The 16,129-nt window shown below is 24.3% G+C and overlaps 1 protein-coding gene and 1 long non-coding RNA gene across 7 annotated transcripts in view; one reads left to right on the forward strand and one right to left on the reverse strand.

The window, feature by feature from the left end:
• The window catches only part of LOC126901264 (calcitonin gene-related peptide type 1 receptor-like), a 48,183-nt gene that overhangs the window by 10,826 nt on the left and 21,228 nt on the right, over window positions 1-16,129 (forward strand). For 4 of the 6 annotated variants that reach the window (XM_050677639.1, XM_050677637.1, XM_050677641.1 and 1 more), the window contains 2 exons: window positions 1,403-1,509; window positions 15,146-15,271. In XM_050677639.1, coding sequence (XP_050533596.1) covers window positions 1,410-1,509; window positions 15,146-15,271 — 226 coding nt within the window. In that variant the 5' untranslated portion in view covers window positions 1,403-1,409. The remainder of the gene's footprint in view (window positions 1-1,402; window positions 1,510-15,145; window positions 15,272-16,129) is intronic. The other 2 variants (XM_050677643.1, XM_050677642.1) reach the window with 1 other exon arrangement.
• Window positions 10,424-11,854, reverse strand: LOC126901275 (uncharacterized). Its single transcript, XR_007703006.1, has 2 exons — window positions 11,615-11,854; window positions 10,424-10,888 (listed from the first exon to the last, which is right to left on the reverse strand). It is a non-coding gene; the product is annotated as an uncharacterized LOC126901275 (long non-coding RNA).

Raw genomic sequence — 16,129 nt, forward strand, 5'->3', positions numbered from 1 at the left:
ATATTTTGATTTTTTTTTTTGTAGAATAGTTATATTTTTTATTAAGAATATAGCTAGAAATAATTGTATAAGTTACGACACAAAATAGTAAAGGCTATAATATATCATTAGAATTCAATGTAAATATAGCTTGGAAATTTATTTTTATTGAATTATGTTATTATTATTTGAAATTAAATTAGCAATTTAATTTCAAGTTTATGCAAATAAAAATAGCGTATTTATAATTTTGTTTTTTTTTCAAATAAAGTAAAATTATACATCAACATAATAATGGCTTATTAAATAACACTAAAAATATTCTTTTTTCATCTATAACGTTTTAGACTTATTCTTTTAAAAAATAATTTCAATGATATTCAGTTAATATTAGTTGCACATATCTTGAGATTTGAACGCTTATTCGTGTGAACTTGATAAAAGAAAATATACATTATATTCGTGTTATGACCTTTGCACGTGTATGTGTGGTTGTTACAAGACCAATTATTAGTCACGTAAATGCCATTTACAATTATATTCATAATAATAAATGATCAACAGTGGATGAATTTACCACTAAAACTTTGTTAGAATCAATTTAATCATTTATTGCCAAGTATAAATGAACTAAAGTTATTACACTTTTATGTGAACTCTTACAAATTTTCATATTAAATTCACAAATCAATTATCCCATGCAAGAAAATTTTAATAAATGAACAATGTCGACAGAAAATATTTAGTTAAATTGTTTAATTGTACATTTTGTAATAATAACCAACGTCGATACAGCACAGTGAATATCTCATTTAATTGTAAATAAGTATTACTAAAAAATAAATACTAAATAAGTAGTTAATTGTAATTAAGTATTACTTGTTAATGCCAATTTCTGGATGGGTGATCTGTGAGTTATAATGACAACCTATCCGTATTTCATATATATTGTGAAAATAAGCTTTCCGTCACTAAGTATTCCGAACTAGTTTTTAAGTACAATCTTGGTTATTGAAACCATACGAGAGAAAGAAAATAGTTTTAATATAAACTTAGTGCGTTTTAGTTATTTTTTGCAAAAATTACAAAAAGTTTTTGTACTTAAACTGTTCCCTAAAATAAAATATCATTATCATAAAAGTTGTGATTATTATACCGATTACTTAAAATTTAACAGTTTTAAACTTGAACAAAGTTTAATTCCTTTTATATAAATATCTTAATAAAATTAAAATTATTTTTAAAAAACAGTATTATAAATAAGTTTTTTTTATTAAAGTACAATTTTTATTATCATAAATAGAGTAAAATTATGTTTTTTAATTCTGTTTAAATGATTATAAGTTCGAAATCGAATGTGTTACAAGAGATTTTATTCGGTAAATAATAAATTTCATATACTAGGATTGTGGTTTTGTTTCAGATATAAAATGGCTGAACATCAGTATGGATATCAAGATAGTCATTTATTAGATTTAGTAATAGCTGAAAGGAAAAAAGTTTGTGAATTTTTGACAGATACACCATTAGGTAAATATTACATTTAAGTAAAAATTGACTCTAATTTTTCTCAAAAAATTATGTTTTTTTATTAAATTTTTTAGCTTTGAAGTTGAGAAGGTATTAATTTTATGATGATGTGTTTATTTATATTTTTTGCGTCTGATGCTACTTTTTCTCAGCTCTCATTGGACCGATTTTTTTTGTGATACGCCAAAATATTACAAATTGTATCTATTTGAAGACATTAACCTCGAAAATTGAAATAATTTATATTTAGATTATTTACCTTTATTTTGATTTTCAATAAAAATCATTGTAATAATTTCTATGAAACTTTTCTTGTTTAAATATATGCTACAATTAAAATATTCAGAACCATATTCCATATAATTATATTCTATAGTTACATTATATAATACACTAATATTCCAAATATTCCAGGCCTAGTGTCGCCTATGATTTTGTCCGATGATATATTGATGATTTTCATTTTAACCTAAATTTTTTTGGTTATTATTTTATTGCATGTAAATATTTGTTTTTTTTTATTAATTAGTCATTATCTGAAAAATTAGAGGCGATATAAAAAATCTAATTGCAGATTTGAAATCAACACATAAATTGTAGGTTTAGAAAAAGTAAATTTTTGTCACTAATGAAAATTTCTTGTAGACCAGTTTAAACTAAATAAAATTATAAAATTAACAAAATATACAACTACTTTATACATTTTTTAAATTTCTCCGCAAAATTTACAATTTTAAATTATTGAATATCAATTTCATATTTTGAATAATTATTATAATTAAAACTATTAAGTTATTAAGTTATATTATACTTATAAATCATAAAACTTGTATTCAGGATATAAATAAGACTTCATTTTGCTTTTTGAATAATCTAATAATTTCTTAAAATTATACACTATCTACAAATTTGCACCGAATTGTTTATTTTGATAGTGATTTTAATCATTGTGCTTTTATTTAAACGTAGAAATATAAATTAGTGTTGCACTAATATGTACCGACAACAATATGGAGTCGCGGCTAGTTGAAAGAATAAATTTGACGAGAGACAAACTGAATTCTGTAATGAATTCATAATTTCAATAGGTGTCTTGTTCGCGGATAACCAAGCAGAACTAAGCCTTTTTATATCATTTTTAATAACATTCATTTTGTCGTCAGTGCCTTTAGTAATTTTCAGTTTATTGTATTAAATTTGAACATAACATGATTGTTATTTTAAGATAAGATGCATAGTTTACAATAAAAAAAATCAATACGTTTATGCATATATAATAATTAGTGTACAATAGTTTAAATTTTATGACAGATAAATTAATTATTTGTTTGTATAAAATACAGATTATAAATTTTTTATTGATAAATATTAAGATAAGTAACGTAAAGCATGGGGCATATTACGACATACTATATGATTAAAAAAATATTTTCGAATGACTTGTTTTCTGTGAGTAATCGGTCTCTAAAGTCGAAAATTATGTATAAAACTCTGCACACCTTTCAGTAATTCTGCATCATTGTTTACTTCATTAAGTAATTTCTGAGAAACTTTCTTTCGTCGCTGTGTTTGTTCAAGATTCAACAATTTTGGAACAAATTTTGCTGCTACGCGTATCGTAAATAAAACATTCAAAATATTTCATGACATGATCCATATGACATATTTCAACCTCATAAGCGACTTCTCTAATTGTGATTCGGCAATCGTTCATAACCATTTATTTTACTTTTTCATCAGTTGTTGATGTGCTGGAGCGTTTGTCATTTTCAACGTCTTCATGGCCATCTTGAAAATACTTATACCACTCGTAAACCCTTGTTTTACTCATGGCAGACTCACCATAAGCCTTTGTTAACATTTCACACACTTCGTTACACTTTATTTCATTTTTTACGCAAAATTTGATACAAATCCTTTGATTCTTTTTTTTTAACAAACAAAAATCACCGAGCTTATAAAAACATGTCTAACCTTAGCACCTGCCACTGAAAAAGTAAAACAAAATATCGGGCAGAAAATGTTTAATACTTCAGGGACATGTATACCAATATTATGAAAAAAAAATTTGATAATCCGAACCCTCGTAATTTAAAAATTCTCATTTTTTTCTGAACACACAATTTTATACTAATTGATATACTTAATCTCAAACGAAATTATGACAAAACATTGCTGACCAAAGTAAATTGTTTTGTAAAAAAAAATTATTAAATTTTTAAATAACGAATATTTTAACTAATCCTTCTTTTTTTATTTGTGAAAATTTGAACTCGGCATGAGATAGTGTTCGTGAAGCGCAAGCTACAAATTTTTCCGAGTTATTAGGGGAGTTATTATTTGATAATACTGCACTTAGAGTATATAGAGAAGTCTACTATGAATTTAAGTATTAATTTTAAATCATAGTGTGCTAATATGAGGCTTGAAAATTGTTTAATTGTTTAATATGTATAATTATAAAACTATGACCAATATCATTACATAGCAACATATAAAATAGTTATAATATTTTAGCTGCATTTGGAAAACAATTTTATAATATGTTACTAAATCTAAAGAAGATTTCCAGAACGGTAGCTTTCAGATTGTATTTTTTTAGCGTGTTTTGGCCTTTTCATCTACTGTATGACCGACCAAGATATACAATTGATTTTTGTAATATATTACTTATTATATGGGGTAGCCCATTCTCTGTAGTTGAAAGGGACTAGTTTTTTGCTTTTAACTAAGCGATCGATATCCGTTTCTACATTGTTTTTAAGAGCTAGATTAAAATTTTGTTAACATATCTTTTTTTACATTGAGTGAAATTTCATATCTATTAAAAGCATCTATACATCTTTATATGGGCGTGGTGTGGCGCGGTGATCACACCAGTTGTTGACAAAACTCTAGTGTTAAGCCGCGTCTACCACCGTAGGTGAACGGATGGGTGACCACGCGTGCGCTTCTACGGTGGCGAAAAAGCACCATGTTCCCAGTGTAGAAGGAAACGGGAAATCACTGCACTTAAATTTCCCCAGGATATACCAATGGTATTAACCAACCTAACGGCTGTAAAAAAAAAGAAACATCTTTATATGAGTGCATTATATCATTTAAATCTTAATTTTTTTCCTCAATGTTATAAATAGGCGAATAATTTATTTTGTTCAAGTCGTTTCTATCTATCAATAGGAGACATTTTCAATCACGTATATGCACATATTGAATTATTTTTCTAAATATTTCATATTTGTTACTATTTTGCCTACTAATTTATGGCGATATTATTAAAATTAGTAATATACATTTTTTTGACATTACAATATGTCTATCAACATTATCTGTTAATAAATTAATTGTAAGTGGTTTGATTCTATTTTATAGATTTTTTTAATGATGCTAAAAAATGAAACAAATAAATTGTAAGCAATTACATTATAGATCTACTGTTTTATTAGAATTTGCAGTTAAAAATTTAGTGTATGATAGTTATTATAATTCTGCTTAAAAATCTTATCATTTTTAAACATATAAGTTAAATACTCTTTTGAATTGTAGATGTTGCAGCTGTGATCTTTAAATCAATAATCTCCCTGTGAATCGATTGAGTGACCGCATATTTCACACTTTAGCTTAACTAATGGTTAAAGATTATCTGTCAGTTTTGTAAAGTTGCCTCCGATAATTGAGTTACGATTTTTTTTCTTTTAAACATTTTTTTTATCCAAGTAAACTTCTTAGTAGTTATTATGCCTCTGAGATTTGTTATGTAGTTTTTAATTCAGAAGTGTATTCTTCTAGTGTCTGTCTTTTATTTTGTCAGTATTACAACTACGAATATATTATGTATAATAGTGGTTAATTCTGACGAGAATTTTTTTTTGTCATGTGCACCCTATCCCGTAACTGTTTCATCAGCACGTTGTTTTGTCAGATAAAATGTATGTCTAGCTACAAAATATAATTTTACCGGCTTGAGATATTTACTTAGAAGATATAACAATGTACTGTATGTTTTAGTGTGTAGTGTGCTGGGTACACACAAAATAAATATAATTTTCTGAATCTCTTCACTTACAGAAAATAACAATATGGCTTTCTTTTGTACTTCGTTATCGATTACATTTACCAAAAGTAAATTTATCAATTTCGACTTAAAAACCATTACAATAATTTGATCAAAACTCACCGAAGGTCTTACGTCAGTCATTTTAGTTTAATTAGAAAACTTTCTCTACACTTTTTTAATTAAAAATTTATAATTTATATTAACTAGTTAATTGTTATCTAAATCATAATATAGATAGTATGAGCTAAGAAATGATTTCCTCGTTACCAATTTGTTGTGTTTAATATGAAAGATAAAATAAAATGACTTAATAAGAAAATGAGTATATATTGATTAATAAAATAACAGTAAATTATGTTCGTGCCAATGATTGTACATGCATGTAATTGACAATCCCTATCACTTTTTTATACAATGTTTTTCAATACGCAATTACATTACTAAAAAATGTATTTTCAATTTTAATGAAACTTTATTAAAATTAATTAATCTTTTTTGTATTTAACTGGTTAATGTAATTTCATTTTGTTTTAATTATAAAACGTTTCACTAATGTGTTGGCTGTTGGATACTGGTTAATAATCTAGTAAAATATTTGAGTATCGGTAACAGATTACTTTTATTTTAAAAAAAAAACCGTAAATAAGTTCTTGATTGAAAAAGAAGTTTTTAAGAGTCATTCGGAAAATATTTGTAACCGGTTCCAAGCCCTGATTTAAACAATAAATTACGCATCTGTATTTGATGGTAACTATCTATTTGATTTGGGGAATTTTACTTACATATATCTTTGATCATCTCTTAACAAATAAAAATACGAGTCCGAAAATAATTTTTTCAAATGAAACGGATAGGAAAATATTTCTTTTAACACCAGACTATATATATCATTAAAATTATACATCTCAATGGTTTTTTAATAGTAACATGAAGACAAGTTTATAGTTGTAAGGCGTTGCAATGCGGCGTCACACCCCCAGAATTTCTCGAAATCTGATATATTTATGTGATGGTTGAATAAAATGTTTTCTTTTAAATGTGAAATGATTGTGTTAAAAAATTAGTAAATTTTATGAAACTTAAAACTGGTATATAAATACTGATACGAGTTAAATAATTTAGTAATATTTGCTTGTCTGTATTTTGTATTGTCTTGTAATCTCGAGTAGCAAATAATTTTGCAGTAAATGAAATCACTAGCATATTTATAGTGTCTAATAGTCACCATTAACTTATATTTTTAGAAACTGTCTATACATGAGTACATAATAATATTATGTACTACACATAACATATTATATTATCTGTAGTAAGTGATCTGTGATGCGTTTTTGGTAGTGCCAATAAAAGTCATACAGTGACCTNTCAATAAAAGTCATACAGCGACTTAGTGACCGCTAGTAAGCATTATATTAAACAAATACGTTCTAATTAAATTAGCTGTTCTTTTAAATCTTAATACTATCAGAGGTTGACAATCTTTTCATGGGAAAAAGTATAGAACTGCCTATAATATAAAATATTTAAGAATTTTATAAAATAGTTCGCTTAATTCATTATTAGGTATTTGTAGGTTAAACCAAATTAATCCACCTAAAAAAATTGCAAATTAATATTGTCAAATCTATATATATATATATATATATAGAGTGTTCATTAAGTAAGGAAACGGGTTTCTATTGTTCTCATTGTGTTCTCATAATGTTAATATTTAATGTCTGTCCAAAAAAGTTCTCAGCTTAAAATTTTAACTTATATAAAATTAAAGCTGTTGAAATTTACTATAATATTAAAACAAATTGTCTAATAATTTCTCATACATTGCAACTTTATCAAAAAAAAGCTTAGTGTCTTTTATATTCTTTAAAAGATTTCATTAGGATAAGAGTTTAAAAAAAAAAAAGTATTAAATACAGAAAAAAATATTTGAAAAATTGTGAGATGATATTCATACTGAAAAAATGGATTTAGACGGAATAAAAGAACAAAGGAAGCAATCCTTTGCTTTAGACTTATAATAGAAAAAATGCAGCACAGGGGGGTCGCGGCACAGTGGTGATGTGGCATAGTTGGGTTAAGTATAATAATATCTGACAGTGATTAAAATCACTATCATAAGAAATGCTTCAATGTAAATTTGTAGATAGTGTTTAATTTTAAGAAATAGGTAGATTATTTCAAAAGCTACATGATCTCCTATATCCTTATTTATACCCTGATTACAAGTTTTATTATTTATAAGTTAATTTTTTGTGAAAAAGTTATCATTTTGAATCCTCACAGGGGGCAGTTAAATAGTCGGATTAAAAATATATATAAATCAAATAAAAGGTAATTACCTCAAGTATTTATAAAAAAAAACATTATATTGTAGCATAACATATTTAAAAAGTTATATAATTATAAAGTTAAAAATATAAAAAAGAAATTTTTACAAAAATCATATTTTAGCTTTGATGCGAAACTGAGAAGGTATTAATTTTACTCTCATCGAACCGATTTCTTTCAACGATACTTCAAAAGATCTCAAATCATATCTAGTCGAAGACATTACCCTGAAGGTCTGTCACTTTTATATATATCTTAAATTAAAGCTAATGTAATATACAATAATTTAAAAAAAAATTTGACCTCTGGACTTGTCTTCGTGGTGAAAATAGACATCAAAGTTAATAAAAAGATACGATTTTTGTCAAAAAATTCTTTTTTATATTTTTAACTTTATAATGCTATAAATTTTTGAAAAATATATGGATCAATATAATTTTTTTATGAGAAATAATATTTTTTAATAATCTCTCTTTCATTCGACATACTTTATATTAATCAGGATATTAATAAGGAACTAGCAGATTATGTAGCTTTTGGAATAATCCACCAATTTTTTAAAATTAAACACTATCTAAAGATTTGCATCGAAGCGTTTTTTATGATAGTGATTTTAATCACTGTCAGATATCATTATACTTGATCCAACTATGTTACGTCACCACTGTGCCGCGACCCCCCTGTGCTGGGTTTTTTTTAAATCAATTTTTACAATATAGAACTATATTTAAAATATGTTTTATGTTTTTTTTCGCAATTACAAAAAATATTTTAAATATTATTTTTTTATTTATTTTATAGATAAATTAAAAAAAAATTTTGATACCAACAACTCTTATTTTAATTCAGTAGTTACGTTCATACAGCATTTTGAAGTTTGTTAAATTTGGTTGTTTTATACAATTTTACTATGGTATCAAATTTTAGTTCATATTATGCAAAGTACAGAAGTAAACACTTATTACATTATTTACTGGTAATAGTACGCGATTTCTTTTCCATGAAAATTATTAACATTTGAATAAGCATTTGTAATTGACATGAAAAAACAAGTAATAGTATAATTAAGATTATAAAAAAAAAAATTATAGAAACATTGTCTAAAACATGTTTAATTTTTAATTAAATAAGTTCATATATCATAAATTGAAACGTAAATAATAGTGAAAAAGTGCATTTATTATCAAATCTCCTAACAAGGAATATCCTATTAAAATATGATTACAATTATAGAATCACGCAAATTAATAATTGTTATCACTTTTAACTTGGCTAATCATGGAACACTCGTAGTTGACATACGATAATGTTTCTAACTTTTGTAATAAAGATTAGAGATAATAATTTCTATATAAAGCACGTTAAACGTTATTGTTATTCAATGAAAAGAAATCGTGTACCGTTACCAATAAATAACGTAATAAGTGTTTACTTATGTATATTACATAATATGGACTAACATTTGATACCATAGAAAAATTGTGTAAAAAATCAAAATTTAACAAATTTCAAAATGCTGTATAAACGTAACTACTGAATTAAAATAAGAATTTTTGGTATCAAAATTTTTCTTTAAAACTTATCTATGAAATAGCTATCTTAAAATCTTAAAAAAAATTTTAATAAAAAAATTAATTTTTAAAATATTTTTTTTAATTGCGAAAAATAACATATTTTAAATATAGTTCAATATTGTACAAATTGATTAAAAAAAAAAAAGTAAAAAATGTTATGTAGATCATAAGTTATATGAGTTGTCAGTTAGATGCGTTCCACTCTGTATATATATATATGTAATTATATATATAATTACATACATACATTTTTCAAAAAGTTATAGTATAATAAAGTTTAATATGTAAAATATAAAATCGAGAATTTTCACACAAAAATAGAATTTGGTAGCCATTTTTACTGTGAGGACAAAATGAAGTCCGAATTTTTTTTCATACTAAAGTATATTACATTAACTTTAATTTAAGATATATATATATAAAAGTGTCAGAGTTACCTGAACACTTTCAAAAGTTAAGTTGAAAAATTAAATTTTTTGTGAATAAGTTGCAATTTTTAAACCCTTCCTGTGGGCCGTAAAAAGTCAAATGTTCACAAAAATATATCATAATGATAGGTAAATATCTAAGGTATCTATATAAAAAAATTTATATCGATTTTGACATTTTTAAAAAAGTTATGGTAATTTTAAGTAAAATAAATTGAAAAAATGTTGAAAATTGGCGATTTTTAAATTTGTAATTTTTTTGGAGATTTCCCTCATTTACGGGAAATTTTTTCAATTTTTGTGGGTAATGTCTTCAACTAGATACGATTTGAGATCTATTGATGTATCGTTGAAAGAAATCGGTTTGGTGAGAGCTGAGAAAAAGTGGTAACAGACACAAAAAACAAAAATACATAAAACGAATACCTTCTCAGATTCAAATCGAACTAAAACATGTTTATAATATAAAAAAAGATGGAAGATCAAAATCAATGAATCCAAGTCCTCCTTCATTACATTCACCCTAAAAAAAAACCCAGCACAGGGGGGTCGCGGCACAGTTGTGACGTGGTATAGTTGGATCAAGTATAATGATATCTGACAGTGATTAAAATCACTATCAAAAATAAACGCTTCGATGCAAATCTTTAGATAGTGTTTAATTTTAAAAAAATTGGTGTTTTATTCCAAAAGCTACTTGATCTGCTGGTTCCTTAATATCTCGATTAAGATAAAGTATGTCGAATGAAAAAGGGTTTATTAAAAAAAATTATTTCTCATAAAAAAATTGTGTGGATCCATAAACTTTTCAATAAGTTATAGCATTATAAAGTTAAATATAATATGAATAATAAAATCGAGAATTATCACACGAAAATAGCATTCGGTAGCCATTTTCGCCGCGAAGAAAAGTCCAGAGGTCAAATTTTTTTTTTTCAAATTAAAGTATATTACATTAGCTTTAATTTAAGATATATATAAAAGTGTCAGACCTTCCGGAACATTTTCAAAAGTTATGTTGAAAAAGTAAATTTTTTGTGAAAAAGTTGTCATTTTAAATCCCCCCCTGTGGGCAGGTTAAGTGTCAGATTTACAAAAAAAATATACCAAATGATAAGTAAAGACATCAAGCATCTATATAAAAAAAAATTATATTGATATGTTCATTTTTGAAAAAGTTAGAGCATTATTAAGTTAAAAATATAAAAAAAAATTATTTTACAAAAATCGTAATTTTTTATTAACTTTGATGTCAACTTTCACCACGAAGACAAGTCCAGAGGTCAAATTTTTTTTTTTCAAATTAAAGGATATTACATAAGCTTTAATTTAAGATATATATAAAAGTGTCAGACCTTCCGGAACATTTTCAAAAGTTAAGTTGAAAAAGTTAATTTTTTGTGAAAAAGTTGTCATTTTAAATCCCCCCCTGTGGGCAGATTAAGTGTCAGATTTACAAAAAAAATATACCAAATGATAAGTAAAGACATCAAGCATCTATATAAAAAAAAATTATATTGATATGTTCATTTTTGAAAAAGTTAGAGCATTATTAAGTTAAAAATATAAAAAAAAATTATTTTACAAAAATCGTAATTTTTTATTAACTTTGATGTCAACTTTCACCACGAAGACAAGTCCAGAGGTCAAATTTTTTTTTTTCAAATTAAAGTATATTACATAAGCTTTAATTTAAGATATATATAAAAGTGTCAGACCTTCCGGAACATTTTCAAAAGTTAAGTTGAAAAAGTTAATTTTTTGTGAAAAAGTTGTCATTTTAAATCCCCCCCTGTGGGCAGAAAAAAGGTCAAATTTACAAAAAAAATATACCAAATGATAGGTAAAAACATCAAGCATCTATATAAAAAAAGAATTATATTGATCCATACATCTTTCAAAAAGTTATAGCATTATAAAGTCAAAAATTATATTGATATGTTCATTTTTGAATAAGTTACGGCAGTTTTTAGTAAAAAAAATTGAAAAAATTTCGAAAATTAGCAATTTTTAAATTTGTAATTTTTTTGGAGGTTTCCCCCATTTACGGGGAACGAGGGAAATTTTTTCAATTTTGAAGGGTAATGTCTTCGACTAGATACGATTTGTGATCTTTCGACGAATCTTTGAAAGAAATCTGTTCGGTGAGAGTTGAGAAAAAGTGGTAACAGACACAAAAAAACAAAAACACATAGTAAAACCAATACCTTCTCAGCTTCGCATCGAAGCTAAAACCAATTATCTACCTGTATTTGTAACCTGTATCCCCTTGTATATTAAACATGCATATTAACTTAAAAATTTGAAATTGAAAGTTTTATATATAATAAATGAATAATATTGTATTAAAAATTCTAATACCATTTACTATTAAAATAAAATCTCAAAGGTGTATTAAATATATATGTTCATATTTCAAAAAAACAAAGTTAAAACCCATACAATGCATAAAGGACGAACTTAAAATGTATTACATAGTAAATAATTCAAGAATGATATGTAACTTAAGGTATCCAAAACACAAAATGTTTAATATTCTTTTTATTCTGTAAGTAATTTAGTGGGTTATGATAATAAAATCACTCTGTATACTAAAAAATACTATTTTTTAAATAACAATAAGTAAAAATCAAATAAAAAAAAACGATTAAATAATATATTTTGTGAAAATTATCTTTAAGCTTCCTAGAGCCAACAATCAGAAATTATCTATTTTTCAGTTATTTTAATAATAAATGAAAAGTCGGCTTTGAAAGGGTTGAGACGAGAGCGACATAAAATTTGGGGAAATCTAATGAGCCAATAAAGTAAAAGGAAACATTTTATTTAATGCATTTATGTTTTACTCATTAACTATTAAATTTCATTAAAAATAATATTTTTAAAAGGTTGTTCAATTCTTGCAAGTAACTGTTAACCCATTTGTTATTTTAGACTTAACATCATTAATACCATTTTACTGATTACCGAATCATTCATTAAATACAATGATTTGAAGATAGGTGAATGATTAATCGACATAAATAGTTTACTAGTACTGTTAACCTAATTAAAATAAAAAATTGATTGAATACCAAAAATAAGTGAAGATTTATTTAAAATAAAGTAACTCCTATATTTTATAAAGCATTCAAATTGGATTTTTTGTATACATTTAGAATATAATTAGTTTAAATTATAAAATTATTCCGAGTATTGTAATTATTTAACTAATATTATTATAAAATGTAATGTATTTCTTTTTGGTTTTATATTTTTAATTAGTAATTTAGATATTGAAGAAAAACAATAAACAACATTTTACCTAGACCGATAAACTACCAGCTAAATTTTTATAAGAGTTGTTTTCTATTAACCTATTTGGTTAATTTTTATTATATATTTAAAAACCAATACTTTTCCAGATTTGTAAAAAACTTACATTTGTTTTTTTTAAGGAGAAAAAATACAGAAAACTAAACTATAAACTTAATAATATAATCTTAATAATTTCTAAATTATTAAAAAAATAAATAAATCGGAAAGTTTCAATGTGTTGAAATAAATTATATGTAATGAGCAACATGGTTTTCGAAGTGAACGTTTAATTAACAAAAATTTAGTAATGTTTTAAAAATATATCCTTGATTATTTTAATACTGGTACTCCAAATAATTCGATTTTCATGGACTTTAAAAAAGTTTTTAATAATATAGATCAAAATTTATTATTAAATAAATTGAAATTAAACTGTTTTGCTGATCCTTAGTCTTGGTTTAAATCTTTTATTACTAAGAGATTTCAAATAGTTAAATTGTCTAATTTTCTATCAAATCCACTTGAGATGGAGTTCCGTAAATGGCCAATTGTCCTCTCTTTCATTTTTTATTTTTATCAATGATATTTCATTAGTTTTAAAAATCAAAACATCTTTTATTTGCAGACAACGTAAAAATATATAAAAAAAATTCTAACTATATTATGACACAATTATTAAAAAATGATATTAATTGCTTTGGCGTAATAATAATGATTTAAAACTAAATGTAAAAAAATGTAGCTATACTACAATTGCATTAAAATTAAATACTATTTATTTTAATCATAACATTTATGGAGTAAAGGTTAATTCTGTAAATGGTATTAAGGATTTTTTTAATGATGATTTTATATTATTTAAAAGTTATGTAGATTTTACTTAGCTTGTCTAATACAATTTAAACTTTAGTACAAAAAAAATTATAACTATCTTTTTTATTATTATTATTTATTAAATATTCATTAAATTTTGAGTAATATTTCACAATTAATATTAGGTATTATTATGTTTGTTTTAAATACTCTTTTTGTTATTTCTCATGTTGTATAAATTTGTGTCACAACTCAATTTGTCTAAAAATTAATTGATTAAATGTAAATAAATAAACAATTTTTGATAAAAGAGGCAAAAACAAATTATAATATTGAAAAAATTACAAGATTTTAAATCTATTGTAATAGTATTTTATTTTATGAATTATAAATTAATTTTTAAACATATCAACAAATTATAGTAACATACATTTTTTATTATAAAATATCGCTATTTGTGTATGTTCATCGTACATTTTATTTTGTCCGTTATCCGTTAATTATGAAAAATAATGTTTTCCAGGCATTTCATTTTTATTACGAATGGCAATTTCTAGTACCTGAGCCGTGTAACATATTCAAGCCCATATATACGCCTCCATATACTATTTCTATTCAATCTGATAATAGTTGTTTCGTTCAGTAGTGTATTAATAATTACATAAAAAATAACATTAATAAATGCTCTATGATAATTTCAGACAAAAATCCTATGTTAAAGAATTAAATAATAAGTAATTTTTTTATTGATCATATGAACAGTAAAAATTATTTAGAGCGTTCAGTAAAAAATGTTCACTTTATGTTGGTCAAATTCATTAATTAATCAAGAAATTTCATAATCTTCCATGAAATTTTGCATACATTAAAACAGTAGGAATAATGTATTTTAATACTGAAATCGATCATAATTAAAAACGCATAACGTATTTGACTCGATTAAGTTGAACTTGTCTACCTCCTCTTTCAATTTGGTATACGCTATTATTACATGCTGTTCGTTAGCGTGTACATTACTTATGGTGATGCACAATAAAAAAATTCAATAAATATGGATACATAGTTAAATAATTAAATAATTTAATGTATACGTTTTATACAACAAAGTAATGTTATTTATATTTATCGTAATATTTTAGGATCTAATCAAGACAATTCATGGTGTCCTCGTGAATTTGATGGATGGACTTGCGTTAACCGAACTAAAGCCGGAGAAATAGCAATATTTCCATGTCCTTATTTCATTTTGGGATTTGATGCTAAAAGTAAGTTAATAATTATATTGTATTTATGATTATTGTTTGATTTATAATTAAAAAAAACATGTGCTTTGTGATTATTATAGCTATAAATAATATGTTTGTATAATTTGACTATTCAAAAGTATAAATGAGAAATTTTAAAAACGTATAAAGTAAAATGTATGAGTCATTTTTATAAAATTATAGTTTTACTAAGTTATAGTCATACTTCTTAGTACGTAGAATCAAACTATTAAAAAAAAACACGATTCTTCATAGTATTCTATTTTTTGACTATCCGCTTTCATTTACTAGTCGTAATTATTCTTATGAATCAAGATTTATTATTTATTTAGTAAATTAATAAAATATTATTTAAGCAGTGATTTAGTTTAATATTTTGCATGAACTTCTTTTGATTAATGTCATATGATATTACGAGAACGTACCATATTTCGAATGTTTATTCTGGCCTGTATGAGTTTGCTGGTATAATATTTTAATAATAAATGTTTGTTTTGTAGTACAATATTTTAAGTAATTATCTTATGATTTATTTAATACATTTATTTAGACATATTATGTTATATTTAAGTCATTCTAATGAGTTCGAATTTTGTATTTAAGTCAGTTTAATCCCTTCTATACTTACAAGGTGATTTTTTAACACTATAACAATTTTTTTGTGAATGTTTTATTTTAGTGTTTGTTAGTTAAACATATTTATACCTTATGTGTTACAGAGTGGTCAATTTTATTTATTTTTATGAAAACATACATATTTTGCTAGCATATAAAGTATAAAATTATGTAATTACAAAGTAATAATTACACCATTACGTCAGAAGTTATTAACAATTAAAAAAATTCATCACAGTGGGG

Source organism: Daktulosphaira vitifoliae, unplaced genomic scaffold, assembly GCF_025091365.1.
Source record: "Daktulosphaira vitifoliae isolate Bord-2020 unplaced genomic scaffold, ASM2509136v1 Scaffold_3, whole genome shotgun sequence".
In the NCBI taxonomy this organism is placed as follows: Eukaryota; Metazoa; Arthropoda; class Insecta; order Hemiptera; family Phylloxeridae; genus Daktulosphaira; species Daktulosphaira vitifoliae.